General features: G+C 28.7%; 2 protein-coding genes and 2 long non-coding RNA genes across 4 annotated transcripts; 3 read left to right on the plus strand and 1 right to left on the minus strand.

Annotated features, from left to right (window-relative positions):
- Positions 1–2,937: 2,937 nt before the first annotated feature.
- Positions 2,938–3,913, minus strand: LOC136087128 (uncharacterized). Its single transcript, XM_065809634.1, has 2 exons — positions 3,560–3,913; positions 2,938–3,273 (listed from the first exon to the last, which is right to left on the minus strand). Exons 1-2 carry the CDS (start codon positions 3,911–3,913, stop codon positions 2,938–2,940), a joined length of 690 nt encoding a protein of 229 aa, XP_065665706.1.
- Positions 3,914–9,340: 5,427 nt separating this feature from the next.
- LOC136087129 (uncharacterized) lies at positions 9,341–11,259 on the plus strand. The gene is made up of 3 exons (XM_065809635.1): positions 9,341–10,428; positions 10,524–10,693; positions 11,048–11,259. The coding sequence occupies exons 1-3, from the start codon at positions 9,341–9,343 to the stop codon at positions 11,257–11,259; spliced, it is 1,470 nt and encodes a 489-aa protein (XP_065665707.1).
- A 200-nt stretch (positions 11,260–11,459) lies between these two features.
- On the plus strand, positions 11,460–11,918 carry LOC136087304 (uncharacterized). Its single transcript, XR_010641703.1, has 2 exons — positions 11,460–11,615; positions 11,859–11,918. It is a non-coding gene; the product is annotated as an uncharacterized LOC136087304 (long non-coding RNA).
- A 2,120-nt stretch (positions 11,919–14,038) lies between these two features.
- On the plus strand, positions 14,039–14,866 carry LOC136087305 (uncharacterized). The gene is made up of 3 exons (XR_010641704.1): positions 14,039–14,206; positions 14,286–14,451; positions 14,818–14,866. It is a non-coding gene; the product is annotated as an uncharacterized LOC136087305 (long non-coding RNA).
- The last annotated feature ends 11,831 nt before the right edge of the window (positions 14,867–26,697 follow it).

A 26,697-nucleotide genomic window follows, 5' to 3' on the forward strand; every position in this document is an offset into this window, starting at 1 on the left:
AATTATAAAGATGTCAATTCTGTCATAAAAGGCTCAAATGTCAGTTCTGAATAATTATTGTTTAGATTAATTGGATTTCTAAGAAGCGCAAGTCTGACATTATTACAATTGAGATTGATGAGAGCTCTTCTACTTCTCTAGAAAACACATTAAAGATCTGCTCTAAATGTCTTTCAATAATAGGTAATATAAACAGAAGATTTTAAAATATTACATGATATTGGTATAGTCAAACTACCACCAACAATATTTATTTAGGTCGTGGCACAATAAAATAAAAGGTTTTTTACAGCAGTTGATTTGCAGCATAAATGCTGCAAATCAACTGCTGTAAAAAACCTTATATCATTGGCATTGGAATAAGGTATGCACAGTGCAGAGCAGGTGGCTTCTTCAATAAACAAGGAAAACATGAACAAAGAAAAAGTAAATTCAGGTGATCTATTTTATTTAGCCACCTGCGGAAAACCGCAGATAATAAGAGTTGGTCGTCCTGAGAACAAAGGAGACAAAAATCAAATCCAGCAAATCTCTTTTGAAACATTCAAGCAACTTCGAATAAATCTTGATCTTTCAAACAGAAGAACTAGAAAACTGATTTCTACTCTTAACAAGGCCACAGGAAAGAGAGTTGTCGAGTCAGAAGTGACGAAGTTACTGTTAGATCTTGAATTAACTGTGAAAAATTATTACAGTGTTCAGTCCATGCAATTTGAAGTTGGGGATAAAAAGGTTGATAGGAACCTGGTTTTTGTAAAAGATACTTCAGATTTTGTTATGAACATTATAAGTGAGAGAGCGTTAAATCCTTATAATACCATTGTACGAGTTTCAATTGATGGAGGTGGAGGTTCATTGAAAATATGTGTTAACATCTTTGATGCAGATGAACTTAAAGTTAACAGTAATAATATAAAAAACAGAAGTAAACGTCGGGGATCTGACAAATATATTGGGTCTGGTGTGCAACGTATACAGTTTATTGCTATTGTTGAAGATGTTCCTGAAACATATTAGAATATAAAACAAATTTTAGATATTATCCAACTAGATAGCCTGAGTTTTCATATTGCATGGCATTTAAAGTTGGCTAACATGATTATGGGTTTATCTGGGCATGGTGGCATCCATGCATGTTTATATTGTGAAAGGCTTATTCATCTTGATGAAGATCCAGAAGTTAAAGTGATAAATAAAATTCCATTCCATAACATGGAAGGTCCACATCATGTTAGCGCATATTGTTCCTTTTTGCAAAGAAAATCAATGTGGTCTAGCCAGATTTGCAGAACAAACTGGAGAAGCTATTCACTCTAAGTTTAAACGAACTTGGGCAAGATACAAAAGAAATGTAAGTCACAAAGACCACGGAGAGAACTTGCATAAGGCAGTTTCAGGCTTCTCATCAAGTCGAAGATAGTAACTTAAAGACAATATTAATTAACTTTATAAATACTATGCAGTAACTTAATTAAATAAAGATCTGTAAAAGTATTTAGCTTTATATAATTTTCTATAAAATTTTTCTTCTGCCTACAAATGACCGAGAGACCGGATTTAGGTTCACTAAAATCAATGTTTGAAAAAAATAAAGATAAAAGATATAAATTTAGCATAAAGTTATTAAAAAAATAAAGTATATTTTGGTGAATAAAGCCATCATATATTATCATTTTTATTCGAAAGAGTCATACAATGCCCAATAAAATACGAGTTTTGGTACATTGCATGCAAGGATTGCATGCTTTTTTATGGGGAAGATGGAAGGAAGAGGGATGTAAACAAAAAATTTAAATATATTTCTATATTTTATGCTAGATTTATATTTTATATAAAAAGTTTGACAATTGGAGGGTCAAAGCCCCACTGCCCCTCTTATTATTAATATTTTCAATAGGATTTTGGACCCCCCAGTCTAAAAATGCACTTGGATTTTTAAAATGTTTAATTTTTAATATTTTTTTTTTTAAGTAGGATAAAGTTCAACTTTATGGCATATTTTTTTTTTTAAGTAGGATAAAGTTCAACCTGAGGGTCGATTTATGACATGTGTATAATGTGGTAAATTTAGATTTTTTATACATCAATATTTTAAATTTTTAATTGGATATTGTACTTTTATAAATAAACTTAGTATGTACACAATTTATATTTAGTTTTTTTACAATAAAGCAAGTAAAAGCTATTCTTTAAATGTAAACTTGGCTACATAAAATCTGATTCCTATTTATTCGCACTAGAAAACTATTTGTAGAAAAAATAGAGAAAGCATCTCTAAATCATAATTTTTTATTGAATTAACACAATTACAACAACCATAAATTTCCTTATAAAAATAATTGTAAGCAAGATATAAAAATCTTAAGGTTTGTTTGAGAAAAAAAATTATTTTAATGTATTTGAATTAAACTTGCTTTTATTCTAATTGAACTTGCTTATAACCACTTAATAGCATAAGTTACTAAAAACTGCAAAATATCAAATAAAAAAACGACTACACAATAAAAAAATTTTTTTTAATGAACTTCAATTAAGTTCAAATTACTTTTACTTTTACAATTAAAAAATATCTTTTCATCATTCAGCAAAAAATAAGACATAACAGAGAGAATTCTTTTTATAACATCAATTTTTTTTTGTAAAAGACCGTTAGAAAAGTCTTCTTGTATAATAACTTGCATAATTTACATAAATTTATTGGGCACTAAGATTTTAAACACTACTGGTAAGTTTTTTAAAATCTGGTTTCAAGCATGTAATTGATATTCTAAGCAACTGTAACAAATGTTCACTAGTTAGATTGGCACAATACTGTGATTTAACAAATTTCATAGTTGAAAATAAAGATTCACATGTTGAACCAAAAATTGAAATAAGTTTTAGACCAATCCTTTTTAGTTGAAGATACTTAACTTTAGGAACCATTTTCCAAAAATCTTATAAAGCTAGTGTTTTATGCAGCATTTGAAAATTTTGATCTTTTTGGAGATATAGTAATTCTATTTCAAATTGAGATGTTTTTTCAAGTTTATTTTGTGGTATTGGACAACCATGACTAATAATATCAATTAAAAAAGGGTTTACTAAAAATGCTAATGATGATTTAAGAGCATACAAATCTTTAAACCTGTTTTGAAAGTCTTCAAACAAATTATGTAGTTTTTCCCGGTATGATTCAATTTTATGATCATCATACTGAATTGTAGGATTAGGATTATGAATCATTTTCTTCATTTGAGGAAAATGATTAAAAGTTTTTAAGGTAAGATCTTTCTGAAATAGAGCAATTTTTTTGAAAACTAAATATAGTCTGAGCAAGATCAGATATATTTTTTTCTTTTCCCTAAAGCGACAAATTCATATTTTGTTAATGTTGCATTGCATCAGTTAAAAATAAAAGATCTTGCAAAAAATTCACATCGTCAAAGATTTCAAATGTCTTCTGCCACCTTACAGCACAGTAAAACGACAAGTCACTTGGTTTGTCAGCAAGATCCAATTCACTAATGAAATTTTTAAACTGTCTGTGATATTTTGCATTAGATCAAATATAATTTACAATCTCCAGCACTGATTCAAAAACAATTGGAAAATTAAAATGTTTTGTTTCTAAATGTTCTTGATGAATCACACAATGAACTGGGATAAACTCTGGGTACATAGGATCACTATTTGGTAAACCCATAAGCCCAATGTGTTTTCCAACCATTGCTATTGCACCATCTGTAGCAACACTAACAAGCTTGTTCTTAGGAGCATTAGTTTTCACCAGAACAGTGTCAAGGGCTTCCTTTAAATCAATTCCACGAGTTGTGTCTTTTAGATCAATTCCACGAGTTGTGTCTTCTACTAAACCTAGCAACTCTTCTTTCACAAGTACATCTGATGTTACATATCTTACAAATACTGCCATTTGAGGATTATCTTAAATATCTGTTGATTTATCCAATGCTAAACTGAATGCTTCACAATTTTTTAAGTCATTTAACAAATGCTGTTCAACTTCGACACTAATCTCAGATATTCTTCTTTCAGTTGTATGTCGAGAAACAGTAATATTCGAAACTAACCTTTGGATTTTGCTATTATTAGGATCTAAAACTGAGATCACATCAAAAAGATTTTGTTTTACAAACTCTCCATCTGTGTAAGGATGTTTACTTTTTGCAATGTTCCAAGCTATAATAAAACTTGCTTCTGTTGTTAATATTTGAATCTTTGCTGGAAGTTGAAATATTCATTTTTTGATTTTTAAATATTGTTCTAAGCAACTCGATTTTACTTTTTCTATGACATCAATTTATTGGGTATTCTTCAGAAAAACAAATATGTTTTGTTTCATACTGACGTTTAACATTACAATGTAATGATTACATGTCTTATTATGAGCTAGTTCAGTATTGCAAATTAAACACAGGTTTATTTTCTTTTTCAATAAATGCGTATTTTTCTGTCCAATCACCATGAAATGATCTGTTCTCATCTTTAATTTTTCTTTTCTTACTTCTATTGTGAAGCGCTTTATTGTCACCTTTCGCTATATCCATTTGTCAAACAATGTCTTCCGGCTATGTAAAATTCAAGTTTTTATTATCAGCAAATCGATCAAAGAGCCGCATGCGGCTCGCGAGCCGCAAGACCTTTTAAGAGCCGCTATTTGGCCATCCCTGTCTTAGACAATCAATTAATAAAGCAAAACGCCTCTTAAAAAAATTTCAATTAAACAAAAAACTTTACTAAGTTTAGCAGAAAAGCAAAAGAGTTTTTTAATGGTTTAATGTCTATGACTCATTTATAGCAAGTATTAGTCTTAAAAAATATTTGTTAAAATTTAATGGCCTGAATAAACTACAATTAAATTGTTCCGAAATTAAAATCAATTCCTTAAAAATATTTTTCAGCCGGATTAAAAACTTAACTTTAAAACAAACTTTTATTGCGATTACTTTTAAATTATTTCGGTTCTGGGCGAATAGTTATATAACTTAAGGCAAACAATATCAAGGTAAAATATTTAAACGCAGATTTCCAAAATTAAGTTAAACATAACTTTTATAAGAGCTAAAAATTTAATATTTGTGTTTTTAATATTTCAGAATCTTTCATTGGTTTAGTTAATAAAAAAAATTGTTCTTTCACATCCAACAATCACGTGACATGATAATTAATTACCGATGTGCTAAGGCCCGGATGTAAAATATTTCGCGACAAAAATTAAAAGATAAAAAAAGACATATCAGCGCATTTTATTAGTTAATAATAAATGTAAACATATTTCAACGTATTTCCGAAGATCGTCATGAAAATATTATTTCAATAAACAAGGGTTTGAAAATTTTAAAACGATCGTCACTTTGATTGCTTCATGATTTGATCATAATATAAGTTGAAAGTAGAAAAGAAAACAAAAATTGCATAAAACCATTAATGTTGTTCTAAAATTATCTAAGTAATTTCATAAAACAAAGAAATTGGTAATTTATTATTGGTAAATCAAAATGTCTTTTGAGAAAACTTCGTCAAATACTTGATCAAATAATAATTATCATTAAGCTGATTTAAAATAATGGTTACGATATTATTGATCGTCAACGCTAAATTTCACAAAAAACAAACAAAAAAAAAGATCAAAACAAAAAAGGTCAAAATTTTACCTGGCAGAGTCTTAAGTTAAATAAAAAATCAAAATAAAGGATAAAGTTTAATGAAAATCGCCGCGTAAAAGAGCTTAAGATCTTCTACTTCTTTTTTAAAAATAAACTTAGTGTTGCGTAATTTATGGACTAAATGGAAATGGCTTCTAAATAATAAATCATAGTAACTTTTTGAGCTCATCACTTTAAAAAAATTAGGAGCACTTTATCTAAAAACAATTCAAATTGTTGAGAAAACTAGTTAAACTTTACTGTTTTTTAAAAAACCACAATCAGAGGAGGGGGTGGAGGGGGTTCAAGTTTTGTACAGTCATAACTTTTAAACACTTAAGTGTTCAAAAATTATGACTGTACAAAACCCCCTCCACCCCCTCAATTTGAGGAGTCACCCCCTCCTCTTCCTAGGGACGGTCCTGCATTCTAGTCATTCAAGTTGCGTTTTTGTGGTTTTTTAAAAAATAATAAAGTTTAATTGATTTTCTCAACAATTTGAATTGTTTTTTCATAAAGTGCTCCTATTTTTGTCACAAAAAACCGTTAAGTGCTGTTTTAAAGTAATGAGTTCAAAAAGTTACAATGATTTATTATTTAAAAGCCATCACCATTTCCTTTAAGAAATTGGTAATCTCTTAGCTAAGAGATTATTGTATGAAGTTTATAATTTATCAAAGAATATAAATTTATTTAAGAATAGTACACAAAAAATTTTATGAACTTTTGCTCTTTTGTTTTAGGGAGTTATGGCTAAAATATTTGGGCTTTTTTGTTCCCAGACTCCAATCATTGCAATTTTTTGCAAAGCATCCTTATTTGACATTAATTTTTGACATTAATTTTTGGAGTTGGTTCCATGTCAGGAAATGCTACGTCCACGCCTAATATATACAGCGGTGGCCAAAAATTAAAGACCACTCATTTTTTAGTTGGTTTCTTAATCTTTGAATTAAAATTAAGAAGATTCTATTTCACATATTAAATTTTTTTTTTTAATATCTTGTTAAATGTGCGGCCGTGGCGCAGTGGTTAGAGCGCTTGCTTTATAAGCTGGAGATCCAGGTTCGAAACGAGCTCTGGACAAATTTTCGCGTCACGGTAAGGAAGGAGGCGTGAACTTCCTGGTTAAATGCACTTCCACGGTGCTCTGTGACAAAAGCGTTAGGACTTCTTGGGGTACCTAAAATAAAAAATTAAAAAAAAAAAAAAAAAATTAAAACATACGGATTAAAGTGGTATAATTTTTTTAATCTAATTCTAATTAATAAATCTTCTTTATATAAATTGGAAAAAGTTTAACGACCACTTTCAAATCTTTAATTTGCACTTACTAAAAATAATAATCCATTATTTTTTTTAACTGTCTTAATTGCTTATTACGTTGGCTATAAAATAAAATGTCGAAACCTGAGTTTCGATATCAAATAAACATTTATTTTTTGAATAGCAATAAGGATATAAAAGTATTGCAAAAATGCGTGCAAAGATCGAAGAAAAAGACAGATACGCGGCTCTTGTATTAAAAGAAGAAGACTATAGCATCAGACAAATAGCAGAAAATCTCGGAAGGTCTCATTCTTGCATTATTAACATAATTCAACGATACAAAGAGACCCGGTCAATTAATGATTGTCATAGGACTGGACGAAATAAAATTTCAAATGACCGTGATGTTCGCTCGTTAGTGAGGTTAATGAAAGAAAACAGACAAGCATCATCTACAGACTTGTCTACAAAATGGACACTGTCAAATGGTCTGAAAGCAAGCCCTAGAACTGTGCGAAGGGTCCTCCACAATTTAAATTATTTATGGCGTGCTGCTACAAAAATTTGCCAGGAAAGAGTGGTGCAAGCTACATAAAAATTGGTCAACAGATCAGTGGAGCCGTGTAGTCTTTAGTGATGAAATGAACGTTGAGGTAGACAACAGAAAAGGTCGCGTAATGTTGCGTAGACTTCCAAGTGAACGGTTCAATGAATCATGCATTTTGGAACGAACAAAACAAGGCAGTGGTTCAATAGGCATTTGGGCCTGTATGAGTGCCTGTGGAGTTGGCGTTTTTTATTTATTCGATGGTAAAGCGTATGTTGTTAGCGATTGGTTCAATTCTAATAAAATTCAAGTGCTTCCATGGCCTGCCAATAGTCCAGACTTGAATCCAATAGAGAATTTATGGTCGTGGCTTGATCACAAGCTTGGTAAAGAACAACTTTACAATTTGGAAGATTTGAAATCTTCTATCTCTCATCATTTGAAAAATGTGCCTGATGAAGTAATCAAGACTTTAATGAATTCAATGCCAGAACGAGTGTAAGAGTGCTTGAAAACAAATGGAGGAACAACACGTTTCTAAATTATTTTTTTATTGCTTTTTGAAATATTTTTGAAACTGGTCTTAAAATTTTGTCCAATTTTTTTTCCCATTTATATTTTTTACTAGTCAGTTTTTTAATTTTTTAACATTATTTTGTAAAAAAATTATAAATTCTTTTATAATAAATATAAAATACAATAAAAATTCTTTCTAAAAATGTTTTTCTTTTTTTGATACCTTTTTCCAAAATAAAATTATACTAAGGTTAAAAATAAATTTTGAAAAAAAAATGAGTGGTCTTTAATTTTTGGCCACCGCTGTATATATATATATATATATATATATATATATATATATATATATATATATATATATATATATATATATATATATATATATATATATATATATATATATATATATATATATATATATATACATGATTTTAATCTGAAGATTAACTGCTGCTATTCAACCTGTAATAAAAGTTTCAAAAAGTTTCACAGTTTTCAACAGCATGTGAGGAGAGCGCATGCAACTGATAACGACCCAAAACCTACAATTAGCACATCAGTTATAATTGAAGATTTTGCTCCGTTATCAGAAAATTTAATTCAGGACACCAATTTTCCAGGTCTCTTTCTACAAACAATGTCTTATTTAAAAAATTCTTTAGGCCATATGTTTCTAAAATTAAGAGAAAAACATGTAGTTGCATGCCAAGTTCATGTTGATTTAGCAAGTGACATAAGGGAAGTGTTTACTGTTTTCTTTTTGTCATACAATAGTTTCATAAAGCAATTAATCCAACAAAACGATACTATCAGTTTAGTCCATATATTAGATAATAACTATCTCTATGATGTATTTTCTTCTTTTATTCATGAATATCAGTTGATTAATTTTTGTAAGTCTAATTTAAAAATGGTAGAGCCACAAGAAAAAAAAATTACAAGTTCAGACGGAATCAATCATAAATACCACTATGTTAGTATAAAAGATAATCTGGAAAGAGTTTTAGGTATAGAAGATATATTTAATGAATTTTGTCACATGCATGTAACTGAAAATTCTACTGGTATTATGTATGACTATTGTGATGGAGAAATTTACAAAAGACATTCTTTTTTTACAAAACACCGTACTGCTATTCGTATCCATTTGTTTATTGATGAATTTGAAACTGTTAATCCTTTAGGTTCTAAAAAAGGTAAACAAAAACTTTGTGGTGTATATTACACTATTGGAAATTTACATCCTTGTTATCGCTCAACAACGTCTCAGATACAGCTCGCCGCCTTGTTCAGATTTAAATTACTGCAGTTTTTTTCTTATCATAATGTGTTAAAGCCGCTGATTGATTAACTAATATCCCTAATGAGTTCTTATGTTACTGTTAATCTAGGAGGAACTAAACACAATCTTCATGTTTGTATTGCCTCAGTATCTGCAGACAATTTAGGGGCTCACTCGCTTGCCGGTTTTAGGTGCTGCTTCAATTCAGGTAGAATTTGTCGATTTTGTTTAGTTGATCATAAAGCCATATCTTTGAGATACACAGAAGACTATTGTTCATTGAGAACAATTTCAAATTATAACACTCATCTACAAGCAGTCAAAAATTATTCTGCAAATAAAGCAATATTTGGAATAATTAAATCATGCAGCTTAGACAGATTGCCTTACTTTAATGTTATTGAATCCTTTCCACCAGACTTACATCATGACATTCTAGAGGGAATAGTTCCACTTCTTTTGAAAATGACAATCCAAAAACTGATTGAAAATAAGATCATAAATTTAATCCAGTTAAACTATGAAATAAAAACATTTCCATTTGGATTTCGTCATTCAGGAAATGTTCCATGTGAAATACGCAACCATTCGATTTCTGCTAATGGTCATCTCTCCGTAAAAGCTTCAGAAAATTGGTGTCTCTTTAGAAATTTTCCAATAATTATTATTGATTATCTTTCTATCCGTTGTGAAAATCTTCCATCGTTTTGGGAAGTATTTTTGCTGTTTCGTCAAATATCTGACATTTTATTTTCATTCACAATTAAGCATAATCAAATTACATATTTAATATGCCTTATTGGGAATTTTCTGTATATATTTAGTATTGAATATCCTGACAAAATGACTCCAAAAATGCATTATCTTATTCATTATCCAAAAATGCTGTGTTTATTTGGCCTTTTAAGACATTTATGGTGTATGAGGTTTGAATCCAAGCACAATTATTTTATAAAATTGTGCCACATTATTTCTAACTTCAAAAATATTACCTTTACACTATCAAAGCGACACCAAATGAGACAATGTGCAGAATTAAATTCTTATGATTGTCTGCGAAACAATGAAGCTGAGAAGAATGGAGTTACAATTTCGACTTTGTGTCTTCCAAAGAATATCCAAGATGAACTATTTGATTGTTTAAAGCTACAAGTGTATCTATTAATCATGTAACTTATTATGTTAAGGACTATTTTGTTTTATCCGTTCAAAATGATGGAATTCCTATTTTTTTATGCATATCTTATCTAAAACACTCTGAAAGATGGTACTTTGTTGGAAATATTTGCACCTGCTCACAGTTTTTACACTATTGTCATTCATATTGCTTATCTGCATCCTCCACATTATGCATTCAACCTGTTGGAAGCGAAGCTTCTCCTGAACCACTTGATGGGTATATAACATCAGCAGGATGCTTAGTTACTTTGAGAAGTCAGGTGTTATAACACTTTAAAATTAGTATTAATATTAAAATATTAATACAAACTAGATTCAAAGTATATATATTGGAAATTACTCTTAACTTATTCCCCATTATTGATTATGTATCAAATTTAAAATTAAAAATAATATATACACTGTTAGTTTTCAGTTTAAAAACTCTTATAGATAAAGTGTAGTAAAGTGTGACACTGGTTATTAATAATTATAAAATAGAATATAAAAAATTTTGTGAAACATTCTTTATTATATTAATATATTTCTTAATATATAATTTTGTAATTTACAAAAAGGTTATATTAAGTTATATAAAGTAAACATTTTAATTTTTTGTATATATCTTAGAGGAAGATATAGATGGTACTGTTTTGCTGGACATGGGCGACTTTACACTTAAGGAGCTTATTCCCATTATTAAATTGAGAGTTACATTCAAAAAAGCTATTCTTAAAAGGATATGTACCGAAGCTAGTTGTTCTGATTCACCAATTTCAATTCAGTCCTTACAATCTGTAATTGATTTTAGCCTTCCAATTTTAAATTCGACCTCAAGCTAATGATTTTATAAGATTATAATAAGATATTAAAATAAGTACATATAACAATCAACATCTCTAAACAGTTACTCTTATTGTCTAATAATCCTCTTTATTAATGGTTATTACCGCCCCTTGTTTATTAGACACTTTTTTTTAGACTTTTTTGTTTATTAGACTGTTTATTAGAATCTAATAAACATTTTTTAAATGATGTTTTATAAAATACATTTTAGTGGTAAAGAACTTATATTAACAAATTTCTTGGTAAGTGCAATTTCCTGCAAAGAATTAAACTTCGATGTTCTTGGAAAATCAAAATTGAAGACCTCGTTTTTTGATGTATTGTTTGATGTTATACAATCCAGACATGGGCTGTATGTAAAAGTTTGTTTAAATTTAATATGATTCATGAAATAAGATTGATATGATCTTTTATTTTTTTACTAGATTTTTTAAATTTTCTTAATAAGAAATCTAGAAGCGTTTTCAAGTTTTTTATTAAATTTTATTTATACAAGTTTAGTAAAAATAGTAAAATGATAATTATGAAATTTAATATTTATTAATAATACTATTATAAAATATATTATATCAATTTATCAATCTATTTATTTTAGGTATCCAAGTAGTTCACAATTGTATGAATTAGCACATGAAGTGATTCTACGTTTTCCAAATGTTAAGCCAACACATAGAAATGGCTCAGTAAGCTGAACATTTTAGTTTATTTTAATTTTAAAATTATGTCAAAAAATATATTTTTTTATTGCGTAAGTTAACACTTATCAAGCAAAATGTGTTTAGGTGTGTTACACACACACACACAAACACACAGATTTTTTCGTCCTAAGTGTGTTAAATTATGCAATAAAAAAAGTATTATTTACACAATTATATATATATCTATATCTATATCTATACATATATATATATATATATATATATATATATATATATATATATATATATATATATATATATATATATATATATATATATATATATATATATATATATATATATATATATATATATATATATATATATATATATATATATATATATATATATATATATATATATATATATATATATACATTGCGCTATGACGCTATACTGATTTAGGGAAACTCAAGGACTTCAGTACATACATCGACTGATATAGGGAGAACACGCAACGAGTAGTACACGCATCGACTGATTTAGGGAGAACACGCGGGAGTTAATAACACATTGAAGGGTTTGGGTTGGGGCAGGGTTAGATTAGGGTTAGGTTTAGGTTAGATAATGTCCCCATAGGTTAGGTATGCTATCGCTTATGGATAAGGGTTGGACCTGCAATCTTTTAATTAAAAGAAAGACTAAAAATTATTAATCTGTCTTGCGTTTTATCGTTTACTTTCATCCAACACTTTATGGAAAAAATATATCGTTTTGTCAGAAATACATTTACGGGTATATATATATATATATATATATATATATATATATATATATATATATATATATATATATATATATATATATATATCATATATATATATATATATATATATATATATACATTTTGACAGGTTCATCAGGAAGTATCCTGATGAACTTGTCAAAATCGAAACAGCTTGTTGAAGAAAAAAGATAGAGAAGTGTTTTTACTAATTTATATATATATATATATATATATATATATATATATATATATATATATATATATATACATATATATATATATATATATATATATATATATATATATATATATACATATATATATATATATATATATATATATATATATATATATATATATATATATATATATATATATATATATATATATATATATATATAATTGTTATTCTAAGGTTAAATTTTTTTCTAGGAGTTTCTAGTTCATGCTTAAAAAGAAAAACTTAAACGAGTCAGGCGACCTCTCGTTAATGATGCCACAGTAATGGAATATAAAAAAAGTATGGGCATGCCAATGGAGGGCGTAAAAGGAAATCTCTTGGTATAAATGACTCAGATATTGCCTGCTAAGAGATTCTGCTACTCGATTACGCAAGTATATATGTTATTTTGTATTTAGAAATGAATGTAATATATTACACGAACAATTAGTTTATAGTTTTATATATATATTCATATTTTTCAAAGAGTGAAAGACAGAAAGATAGAGATATATTTGAAAAATGGTACTGATTATATTTATTTCCCTACTTCCAGAAAGAAAGATATTAGAGTATACTCATATTTCTCTTTTCTTTCTAGATTTTTGGAAATTTTTGTTCCTCATCCAATCATCCATTTTTAATTTTAATTTTTTTTTTGCAGGATGAGTTATTCCACCAAACTATGATAACTATAACTTTTTCTAAATTTAGTCTATATAAAATTAGTTTATATAAAGTTAGTTTCTAAAATTGTTTCAAGAATTATGTTAGGTAAATTGCGGTAGTGGTGTAGTGGTGTATGTTAGGTAAATTGCGGTAGTGGTGTAGTGGTAGTGCGCTCCCTTCATAAGCGAGAGGTTCCGAGTTCGATCCCCACCACGTCCCTGGTAGTACCGCGCTCAACTTGTTTCTCCGCGCAGCGGCCTTGTTCGTCAAGGTTCGTGTTTCGGAGTTATAGAGTTGAGAGAGGGTTTAACCACAATTAAGTAGCCTCCTCATCTGTAGTGGCCTTCTGGGCCTTGGGGAGGTGAAATAACAAAATAAAACAAAAAAATTATTTAATCTCACATGTTGACAGTTTCAGATGAATATAAAGTTATTATTTTCAGACAGAACACGGTGTTACTGATGACCTTTTGGCATTATTATCTGAAGAATGCAATAAGCTGCGTCCTGATGTCCTTTTCTTGAAAAGTCAAGTTCGTTTAATCATTGGCACGCTTAAGAAGCATTGCCAAAACAACACTGTGAAGGATGTTTTAGATAATTTTCCTTGTCTCAAGTTTGAGAAAGTTGTAAGCTAATAATATTGTTATGCAAATAATCATGCACAGTGTTTTTCTATAAATCTAATTAGTCTACATTTAAATTTAGCTGCTAGAGGCTTCAAATGCTTTGACCAATACAGATATTGATAGAAATTTGTTACAGCTTTTAAACAAAATGTGTGAAGGATTTCAAACTTTAGTGCAATTAAAAATGAGTCTGAAGACTAAGTGCAGGTCGCTTTTAATTCATATTAATGAAGAATCAGATGAGAGTAAGTAATATGTTACAAAATCCATATATATATCAATATATATATATATATATATATATATATATATATATATATATATATATATATATATATATATATATATATATATAAATATATATATATATATATATATATATATATATATATATATATATATATATATATATATATATATATATTGTTTTCTGTTATTGTTCTACCAAATATTGGGAATTTAATATTCAAATTATTAATACGAAAATGTCTTATTAATACAAAAAAAAAGTCATTGAATTTTGGGAATTTAAATCTCATTCATCCATACATTTCTCGTTTTGTAAGCAGCAATTTATCATATTTAGAAGAATTTAAGAGCGGCTATGCTAGTTCATCTGTTCACAGAGGAGAGGAGTGTACTATATGTTTTTGACACGGTAAGAGTTTTATCGTAATTTATTGCTAGTGCAGATATTTGGTTCAGTATACCTTAATTGTAACTTGATGTTTTATTTTGATTTAGGATCCAGTTTGTCTAACTCCAATTCTCCGAATTAAAGGCCCGTTCTTAGACCAATTTCCAATGATCTATTTGTCGATAAAATTTTTGTTGCAAAAGACATTCCAGATTTTTCATGTGGCGTTACTATGGTTATGGCAGCATATTTTTTGTTTGACATTGCCTATCCTAAGCCTTTGTTAAAAACACTTAATTTTATTGATCACCGCGTTATATCGGATAAAGTTAAATTTTGCAAAACAGCTAAACAAATAGGGGAAAGGCGCCTATGATGGCATACTTAACTTTGAAGCTTCATTATTCAGTATCTTGAAGACCAATAATAAAAGTTTTGATATGGATACATTCCTTGTTACATCTAGAATAGGGATTGCAATCCCGGGCATGAATTACGATCCCGGGATTTCGGGATTGAAGTAAATAAAATCCCGGGATCCCGGGATTTTATATAATGTGAGATATTTGCTAAAAAACAGAACTTAATACTGCATATATGAATATACTTTTTGATGTTATCAATTTTTTATTTAATTTCATTATGCCTTAATGACTTAAATTAATTTTCTATGGCGCCTTAAATTGTTTTAATTGTGTAACAGGCAGCAGGTGTATATAAAGATCTTAAAATAATGCAGAAATATATATACGGTACCTTACATATTATGTTTTAAGATTACAGACTTTACAGAATAACCTTCATCAAATAATTGGATATGTAAATAACATTTGAACACTTAAAGTGTATTTGACTAAAGTAACTAAACAATCAAAATTTCAAAATAAATTTGTAAACATAAAATTTCTTAAATTTGGCTACCGATGTAGCTGCTGTAGCAACAAGCTACTTTGTAAAAAGTAACATAATAAGTTGTTTGTTAATATTGAGAGACAAAAATTAAAGAAAATCTTTATTTTATATTTATAAATAAATGGTAGCTAAATAATAAATGTAAAACAAAAAAACAATTCATATTAAATGCATATTTTATTTACAAACTTTCTTTTTTTTGTCTGAAATTATGCCCGGAGGAATAGTAGAGCATTTAAGGTTTGGTCATTTAGCCTACTCCTTATTTTACTTCCCAAATACCCAGCTGCAGAAAATGCCCGCTCAGGTTCGATGCTTGTCGGTGGAATAGATAACAAATACTGTTATACTAGTTCCAAATTATGCCCCCGGTTTCCACCATTTTCAAACAGATGCATTTCTTTCTTTATGATTGACATTAAATTTGAAGTTTGTGTTTCTGGTTGAATGGCTTTCATGCTTTGTGCAATTTGTTCTTGTAACTTTTCTCTTAAAGACAGGGAGGCTCGAACTTGTGAATCTTCATTTCTAACGACAGCCATTATATTTTCATCAACATCAATACTTGATTTTTCTAAATTATCATTTTTAAAAGCAGCTAGTCTCTCAATAAGTTTTTTTATCTGCTTCCTAATAAGGGTTTTAGGAGGAACTCCAAAAATTTTGCAGACATTTGTTTCATCATTCACAGTATCATATTTTGGATTTTGAAGGTATTTTAAAACACCAGAAATTTCTTCACATCGTCTTTTTCCCATTCTTGTTTTTATAGCTTGGAACATTTTATTAGCAAAGGGAGATTGTTTTTGAGCAATCTGCTGGAATAAAAATATAAGTACTGCATCTGCAGTGCATAGATTAGCATCTCTTCTGCATAACGCATCTACTGCAAATTTGACAGGTGCAAGTACTTCTATTATTTCCGAAAGAACCACAAAATCACTTTCGTTTAAGGAAACTGGGTGGTTTAAGTCAATTAAAGCTTTCTGTATACATGTTTTTAAAGCAAGGAAACGCTCTAGCATCGATAGAAGAGAGTTCCATCTTGTTTTGCAATCCAAAATGAGCGAAAGCTCGCTGCCTTTCTCTTCTTTGACATATTTTTGCAAGACTGCATCATTTTTTGTCGGGGATCGTTTAAAAAGAACAACTACCTTACGGGCTTTTTTCACTAGTTCATTGATATTTTGTTCATTGGTTAGTAAATCCATATTTGCTATCTCATCATTTGTTGGGGGAAGAAAGCCTGATTCCATTTCCTCGTCGATATTTTCTTCATCTTCGTGATCATCTGTTTCATCAACAATATCTTGAGTTTCCTTCAATGGTGCTTCGGTGTCGGACATTGGCGTAGAACTTTTTTTATAAAGAACATCACAAACTGCAAGGTGAATTCCATGGACTAAACACAACTGGTGTTCAGCCTCAATAATTTTTCCCACACGAACCATTACATTTGGACCATCCGTAACAATAGCAACAATGTCTGTATCAATATTAACATTATGCTCCTTTAGACGTGTTTTTAAAACATCAATACATTTCTCAGCATTCATAGACCCATATACACGAATAAGACCCAAATTCCAGTGCTTATTTGGGATATGTACATTAGTATTCATGTATCTTTTATTTGTTGTAGAGGTCCATTCATCAAAGCTCAGAGAAAATCGTGTTCCCAAAGCTTTATATTGATAAATTTCTTTGGAAATTAACTGTCTAATATTTAAGCCGTAACTCACCACTATCCTTTTAATTGAGTTTGCCTACTTGGGCAAATTTTCGAAACCACTGGTAATCAGTATTTGCCTTAAATCTTTTGATGTTATAAAAACATTAAATGTTAGCCCATCTAAGGCTGTCGTTCGAGCCAATGTTTTGTCTAAGGTTTTTTTTTTTTCGGATGCAAAGTAACTTGTTATTCTTCGTTTCGTAGGAGGCTTCTCGTCGGCTCTGGCATCATTCAACTGTTGACTCGAACTAGGTAGATTTTTGTCGGATGAAGTTACTTTCAAATTATGCTTAGTTGATAAGTGCGTATGAAGGCCTTTTGTAGAACCACCCAATGTTTTCAAAATAACACCATACTTTTTACATTTTGCTACCAAATTATCCGCCGACTTCAAATAATGTGACCACACTGAAGTTGGGTCTTTATCTTTTTTGTGTAGAAAAAATGATGTTCCCTTTTCACTGTTTTCATTCATGTTTAGAAGGATATTTTTTTTAAGGTGGTCCTATACTTATAAAATCAAAATTTTAAAAATACACTCATATTTTATGATTTTCATATAAGAAATAGTATTTTATACTTAAAGCACAGCAAAGGAAAAAAAAAATTTTAATTTTTTTTTTGGTCAAAATTTTGGGTCTATGGACACTAAAAATGAACTACGCGCTGCGATAAACAGCCTGTAAACTAATAATGGTATGATCATGATATTTTCACAGCTTTTTAATATCAGATGATTTCACTCACCCTGCCAAAATCAAATAATTTAAAAAAATATTGACGCTTTTGTAAGAAAACAGGTTTAAGGCCTAAAAAAAATGCCCCGAAAAGGCTTAGAACCTAGACCTTATTATGAAAACCAGTTAACTAACATGAATTCTTTTGGTAAGGTGAATGTGCATATATATAATAAACAACTCCTAAAAATTTAAACACAATCAGACAAACCAATCTCAAGATATTTATCACAGCGTGCAAAAAACTCGTATATTGAGAAAAACAATAATAAAGATTTTTGATGAAAAAAAAATTTTTTAATATATAAAAAGGTAAAAAAATTATTGAAAAATAAAACGACTTGAGCATTATTGAAAACACAGAAAAAAGAAAAATGTGAAAACTCTAATATTTGAAAAACATTTAACCAAAATAGAATTATTCAATCAATGAAAAAAAGCTTGAATATAAAAAGGTAATATACAATAACATATGTTACAAAATACAATAACAGCCTTAACATAAATTTAATTTAAAAAATAACAAAAAACAAATATCTAAAACACTCCTGCTTCATAAGATGCACCTTCACTTTCATTTACTATATCTGTAAAACCTTTTCGTTGTGCACGAAGCAGCTTTCTTCTTTGTTTTATTGGGTCAAGCGACTTCTTTTTCATCATCTTTATTCTTTCTGCAAAGCAGCATTATATTAAAATTAATTTCTTCAGTTATTCCAAAGTCATTGCAAAAAAATGATGCCTCAAGCATTAGTAAACATTATTATTAACATATATTGCGGTAAACAACAAAAGCAATAAAAAGGTTATCATTTCAAAACGTTCAAGCGACTTAATAAACTCAAGCAATCATTTAACCACAAATTCGCTCAACAATTTTACAATTTATCTTTTTAACGCGAGAATTCTTGCCAACAAACTTAACGGTTGTTTTTTATACAATAGTCAAACAAACCTGCCATAATTTGTGTTTGTGAAACTTTTTTCAATGATAAACTCCCGAACTCCATGGTCTATTCAAAAATTTGTTCCATTTATCGTAAGGATAAAGCATAAACAGGATAAACCTGCAAAGCAGCATTATATAACTCGTTATAATTCAGTATAGTTACCAACTTTGAACATTTTGTTTTACAAAATAATTTAATTAGTTCAATCCTGCTATAATCCCGAAAATCCCGGGATTTTGTGTTTAGAATCCCGGGATTTTCGGGACCCAAAAACGTCCGGGATCCCGGGATCCCGGGATTGCAATCTCTAATCCAGAACAATAATTACCCTGGGAGTTTTCATCAGTTTTATTTTTTTTATAAGTTATTCTTATTGTAAAAAAAGCACAAGTATGCCATCATAGGCAACCACTGCTCCTATGATGGCATAGGGGAGGATTGGGCAAATTAAGATCGAGGGTAACTTAATGATTTCATTTAACCTTAGAGTCTTCCCTCGGAAAAGCCAGAAATTACTCGAAACCATCCTAATTTACCATTTCATGCTACACACCAGCATTGTAAAATTTTGCGCATGCGCATATGATGTATTGCGTTTTACGTATTTTTTGGACCAAAAAAAAATTTTGGACCATCGCTTTCTTTTAACTTTACTTAAAAATAAGTTTTTCTTATAAAAAAAAAAGGTTTACCCAACTCGTCAATATTTCAACACCCCCAACTCGTCAGTATGCCATCATTGGTAAAAGTCATCATTTTCATTAAAACAAGCTGTGTCTGCTTTGTTCAAAAGATAAAATTAAAGTAACTATTCCACTAAATGCACAAAACTTGAAAATAAAATGCATAAAAGTTTCATTTCTGAACAGTTAATAGTAAAATCACAATCTTAAATATATGAAGGAAATAAAATTACAACAGCACATCCCAAAATCGATTTTTGTTGATTATAAAAACAATATTTGTGCACAAGGGACGTTTTTTTCACTAAAACTAATGTAAAGTCAGTATAGTCATGTAGGTCTAATCATTTTTTTTACCAAAACCAATTTTAATGGAAATATGACCGGTTTTTTTTTCATCAGAGATGAAAAAAAAAAATTCATTTTGTTCGGTGTTAAGACATATTAGGTTAGCATTTAACGAGTGAACTATACCTTTTAGATCCGAATTTACATTTTTACATAAAGAATGATATAGTTTGTTGATGTGCAAAAAATTTGTATCATCAACAAACAGATAAATTAACGAGAAGCGAAAAGAGTTGGGTAGGTCGTTGACGTAGATTAAAAACAAAAGAGGACCAATAACAAAACGTAAAGGAACACCATACAAAACTGATTTATTACTAGAGTTATAACCATTAATACTTACAAATTGTTTTCGATCTGAAAGATAAGATTGGAACCAGTCATTTACCATACCACGAATTCCATAATGTTCTAGTTTAGAAATCAAAACACAACGGTCAACGGTATTAAAAGCTTTTTGTAAATCGATAAAAACACCACACACAAAATGACCAAATATCAAGAGCTTTTCTGGTTTTTCTGTCATACTTATTAATGCATAGGAAGTAGAATCTTTTGATTAAAAACTAGATTGAAAATCAATTTAACAAATATATGAGTTTAGAAAAGACTACACTCTAAGATCTAAAATCAACGAACTAACGTTTGGAAACATGAGTTAGTATCATTTGACTTTATAACATCTCCCAGTCAATTTTTGATAAATCAGATTTAAGATTTTCAAAATTGAAGCTTTTAAACGGGAAAAGGTTTGTAGACGTCTACAAACCTTTTCCCAACTTTTCAGATTTACCTCCGTATAGAGGTAAATCGTCAATTTTAAGAGTTTCATCAAAAGAAGATAGCAGTTTAAATTCGTAATCTGGTACATCTGTGATTGGAAAAATACTTTTAGAGTAGTTTCCAAAATGGCATTGCGAACGACTTAATTGTAGTAAACTGTACCTAGTGTCATTAAGCCTGTCACATTTTGTATGAACCCAAAATAAACAAAAAATACATTGAGTTGAGCTGCAAATTTTTGCTAAACAGTAAAAATAAACAAATATTATATTGAGTTGGCTATTTTTGACAGTTTAAAGCGATAGAAGAATTGCAATATTTGAGAGAATGTACAAAACAATAAATAATGTTAATAGCCAATTATTATAAATAATATTATTAGTCAAGTTAATAATATTATTTATAATAATATTATTAACTTGTTAAAATAATAAAATAATAATAAAGATTTTTAGGAACAATCGATTACAACTAGAGATCTCCCATTAGGCTGAGTAGGCTGAATCCTTGGCCCCCAAATTGAAAGACCTTTAGCACCAAACTACAAACTAATGCCCACTTACGCTGCGCTATAGAATAAGATAATAAAAAATAATCCAATTTAACCACCACTGAAAATACTTTAGACAAAATGTATTTTATGAGTGACTTTGAATTAGTGCTAAAGTTGCCCTTGATATAGTGTCACTTCAGCATATGATCATATGCCGAAAAGAATTAATGCAAGAATAACACTTTAGCAATAAGATTAGTCTAAAAATATTTTGGTATTAGTATAACCCTAAGTCTTAGCATAACCGAATGTTTGGACAAAACTTAAACCTTGATAAAACCCATTTAAAACGCATATTTTTTCAAAAGAAAGTTAATCTTATAATAAAAGTATTTACAAAAATATTTTTTGCTCCATTTTGAAAAAGTTTATGCATGAGGTGGATAGACATTTTTTGAAAAACTTCCAACTAAGTTTCCAGCTTCTCTATACTCACATACAACATAAACTTTGTTTCCATTATAGGCTCGACCACACCCAAGTTTTGAGGTTGATTTCCATATCACCTATAATAATAGTAAAATTAAAGTTATTCGGTTGAAGTTGATAATAATATTTTATTTATTTATATATAAATATTTTACACATAGTTTTTTTTTTTAATTTTTACAGGTTTACAATCAGACTGAAAAAATATTAGTATAATAAAATATTAAATATACTATTTTTCAACATTTTAATATACTATTTTTTGATATATATTTAATAAACTTGCTATATTAATATTTGCTGTCTATCAAATTTTATCAATATTTTGATAATAATAATAATAACAATAATAACAATAATAATAATAATAATAATAATAATAATAATAATAATAATAATAACAATAATAATAATAGTAACAATAACAATAGTAATAATCGTTTTTATAGTAAAACTCATTTTAGAACAACTTTTATAATATACAGAAAAAAAACATCCAATTTTAAATACAATATATATATATACTATTTTAATTAATTTGATTAAAGTTTGTTTACCTGTGTAAAATGGCCAACTTGATTACTGACTAAAGGAAATAGATAATCAGCATTATACATAAAATTCCAATACATAATTTCGTCATACCAAATTTTAACAGCATTTTCTCCGGATGGAGGACTTACAGAACTCCATTCATAATACATGTTTTCTCCAGCACCGTTTCGCAATGAGGGAGGACTATGCTGGACATTTCCCGTTCTCGCTATATTTTCTGCCCAATTTTGCGCCATAGCATTTAACTCGTCACTCAATTGAAGACTTGGTACATTGTGTTTGTTTCTATATAAGTTATGAGTTGCAAGAACTGACTTTCTGAAATCATCAAGAGATTTCAGAGGTACGACGGATACAACAGGGGTAACTGGTATAACTTGAGCTGAACCCCTACATAAACACGAGGTTCCATCTTTGTTATAGCTTTGTTTACCTGTTAAATCAGTTGCAGTTGAACATTTTACACTGTATCCTTGATATGATGAACATTTGGGAAGGCATAATTTAAAGAAAGTATTACAATTAACAACATTGTTTGCTGTTTTGATAACTTCTTCTTTAACTTCGACATCAGCAGTAATTAAATATGGTGATAGCATAAATGCCAAGACTAAGAATGGAATGTGTTTTATTCGAGTCATCTTGAGTGTCTTAACTTTGTACTTTTCGTTTCACAACAAATGTAAAAAGACAAAATTTATAACCCTTTAAATACAATTTTTGTATTTATCTGCTAATTGGTAAACACCTTTTTGATGTTTAATGTTACTTGTTAGATTTCCGAACTAAAGATTTAGTTTTAAATAGGTAATCTGACGTACAATAATAGAATTTAACCCATACTGATCCAAGAGTTTATATAGTTTGTGCAATTAAATTTGGAATTCATTACATAACTAATATGGTTCCTTACAATGGCTTGAACAAAATAAATTTTAGTGGTCATTCTCTTTTACATTATATTTTTATAAAGACTCCTAATCTATGTACATGTATCTTCACATCTTAAATGCCGACGTTTTTTATAAGATTATTTGTTTTTAACTTGTTTCGTATAACTTTTTACAATAGAAAAAATAAATGTTACATTAAATAAAATTCTTACGCTTCCTTTAATAATACATAGCAACCTTTTAATTAATTTATGTTTTAAACAAGAAGTCGCATTGCAGTGGCTAGAGTTCTGGCTTCAGAACTGAGGTACTTGGTTTGAAGCTGGCTCTGGCCATATATACATCATTGGTAAGGTAGGAGGCGTGAACTTCCGGTTAAATGCTGTTGTGAGGTGCTCTGTGGTAAGACCGATAGTAGCTCTAAAAACGTCTGAAAAGTTCTCAAACATATAAAAAAAAAAAAAATGCATTGTTTCAAATACCCAGGTTTAATTATTTATATATTACTGTAATGTGAACTCATGAAAAAGCCTGTCTACTATTCATTCTTTTTTATTTTGTTGTTTATTTATTCTATTTTTAAATAATTTATTTTTATTTATTTAATCTTATTTTATGTATTTATCTTTAGTATGTAACATTTTTAGCAGTTGTCAATTGTAAAAATTATTTTGTAATATTTTGTTTTGTCTCTGCAATTTTAAAATCAAATTAAAACTACATAATTTTCGATGTCATAATATGTTTTGAAATGTTAAACATTCCAATGAATTAAAAATGACAACAAAAATATTTCAACTTATTAAACGTTTTTTAGATTTTTAAAAACCAATATTTTATATTATTGATTCCTTTTAATGTATCAAAAATGTACTTTAATTGCTATGAATTTTTTATTTACCTTATTTTTTTTATATACCTTATTTTTTTTTTATACCTTATTTTTGTATTTAGTTGAAAACAAAAAGTTAAAACTGTCAAGAATATTGAAACAAATTATATCTTAAATAAATCTCCAAAGGATGAACAAATTATTTCTTAAATAAATCTCCAACGGGTGAACAAATTATTTCTTAAATAAATCTCCAAAGGGTATTTGTTTTTAAATATTACGTTCTTAATGTCTTTGTAAGAATTTTTAAACGGTATAAACAGTAGAACGTTTTTTAGGACGTAGTTTTTAAAACAAATACTAGTTGTGCCTTTAAGACGCCTTTAAGACGTCTAAATTTAAAGTCCTAAAGATTTTCACTTTAGGTCAGCTAAAGACGTTCTTGAAAAATTAAAAAAAAAGAGTCTTTAGGAATCCTTGAGAAGATTTCTGGTAAAGACGTCGGCATGGTTTTTATTTAGGCCAACTAAGGACATATTTTCGTACTAAATGTAAAAAGAAAAAAACATAAATTTCTATAGGCTGTTTGTGATGTTAATTTTTTCCTTTTTTAGATATAATTTTATTAGTTAATTCAAACAGTTTTGATTTTGAATATACAAAATATTTGTGAACTTGCATATTTGCGCCAAAAGAGTTTGAAAACATTGGTATAGGATTCGCATCTATGCTTGTTTGTACTTATGCCAATACGCATTTATGCCGGTTTTTGCAAATGCTTTGCGCTTATGCCAATATTCATTTATGCCATTTCGCACTTATGCCATTTATGCCAGTACTTTAAACATTTTGCATTTGCTTTTAAGCATTTTGCATTTGCTTTTAAACATTTTGCATTTGCTTTTAAGCATTTTGCATTTGCTTTGCACTTATGCAAATTTCCACTTATGCCATTTCGCACTTATGCCATTTATGCCGATATTTTCAACTACTTTAAACTTATGCTAGTTCACACTTATGAAATTCACACTCATTCAACTTCCCGATAAAAAAGACAACCGTATAACTGACATTCCCATTAAAGCTAAACGATGCTATAAATTCAGATTGTAGTGAAATTATCATTTTTAGTAAGTTAAGAGTTCTTTGTGCTATATTTACTTCAGAAATGCAAGATATACCTAAGCTGGGTTTTTTTGTATTCTTTTTGAACAGTTTGAAGAGTCTGGCTTTTAAACATAACTATAGTTAAAATAATTTGATGTATAATAAATTATAAAATAAATGTTACCGAATATTCGACTGCCAAATATTCGGCGTTTCGGCCGAGCGCTTACCCGAATATTATGCATTCGGTATTTGTCAAAATCACTATTTGTCACATCTCTAGTTTTTTTTCTCTTTTTTTTTGTAAACTTTTTTTAGATTTCTAGATTTTTAGATTTAGATAAGTAGTAATGTCGTTATTAAATCGATAAAATACATCACAATTCCATTATTACATATTTTTAATTTATTTTTAAAACATGGTGTTTTTCCAGAAAACCTAAAAATTGCAAAAATCATTCCAATTTTAAAATCAGGCGATCCTTCTGAAGTTGCAAATTATCGTCCAATCTCAATTCTTAATTGTTTTTCTAAAATATTAGAGCGAGTTATGTATAATAGGCTTTATTCTTTTTTAAATGTAAATAATATTCTTTACCATAAACAATTTGGATTCAAATCTGGCCATTCCACCGATCATGCAATCATTCACCTTGTTCAGGACATATTTAAATCGTTTGATGAAGGCAAGTATACCCTTGGTCTTTTTATCGATTTAAGTAAAGCTTTCGATACAGTCAATCATCAAATCCTTCTATCGAAACTCAAAAGTTATGGTATAAAAAATACTAACTTGTCCTGGTTCGAGAGTTATTTGACTAATAGGAAGCAGTATATAGTTTATGATGAAGGAAAAACTAGTTATGAGACAGTTACATGCGGTGTTCCTCAAGGATCAATTTTAGGGCCACTTCTATTTCTTGTTTATATAAACGATTTAAATAAATTTTCTAACATTTTAAATACAATTTTATTTGCAGATGATACCAGCTTGTTTTATTCCAATAAAGATATCAATATATTTTTCCAAACATTAAACAAAGAACTAGACAAACTAACCCAATGGTTTAAATCAAACAAGTTATCTTTAAATATTACTAAAACAAAATACACTTTATTCCATCGCCTACATAAAAAATCAGATATTTTCTTAGAACTTCCGGACCTTTTTATTGACAATCAATTAATAAAGAGAGAGCAATCAATAAAGTTTTTAGGCGTGTTTCAAGACGAAAATGTAACCTGGAGGGAACATATAGGTGTAGTTGAAGATAAAATATCAAAAAATTTAGGTATAATGTACAAAGCAAAGCAGTTATTGCATCAATCTTGTTTAAAAA

Source organism: Hydra vulgaris, chromosome 11 (assembly GCF_038396675.1).
Source record: "Hydra vulgaris chromosome 11, alternate assembly HydraT2T_AEP".
NCBI classification, from domain to species: domain Eukaryota; kingdom Metazoa; phylum Cnidaria; class Hydrozoa; order Anthoathecata; family Hydridae; genus Hydra; species Hydra vulgaris.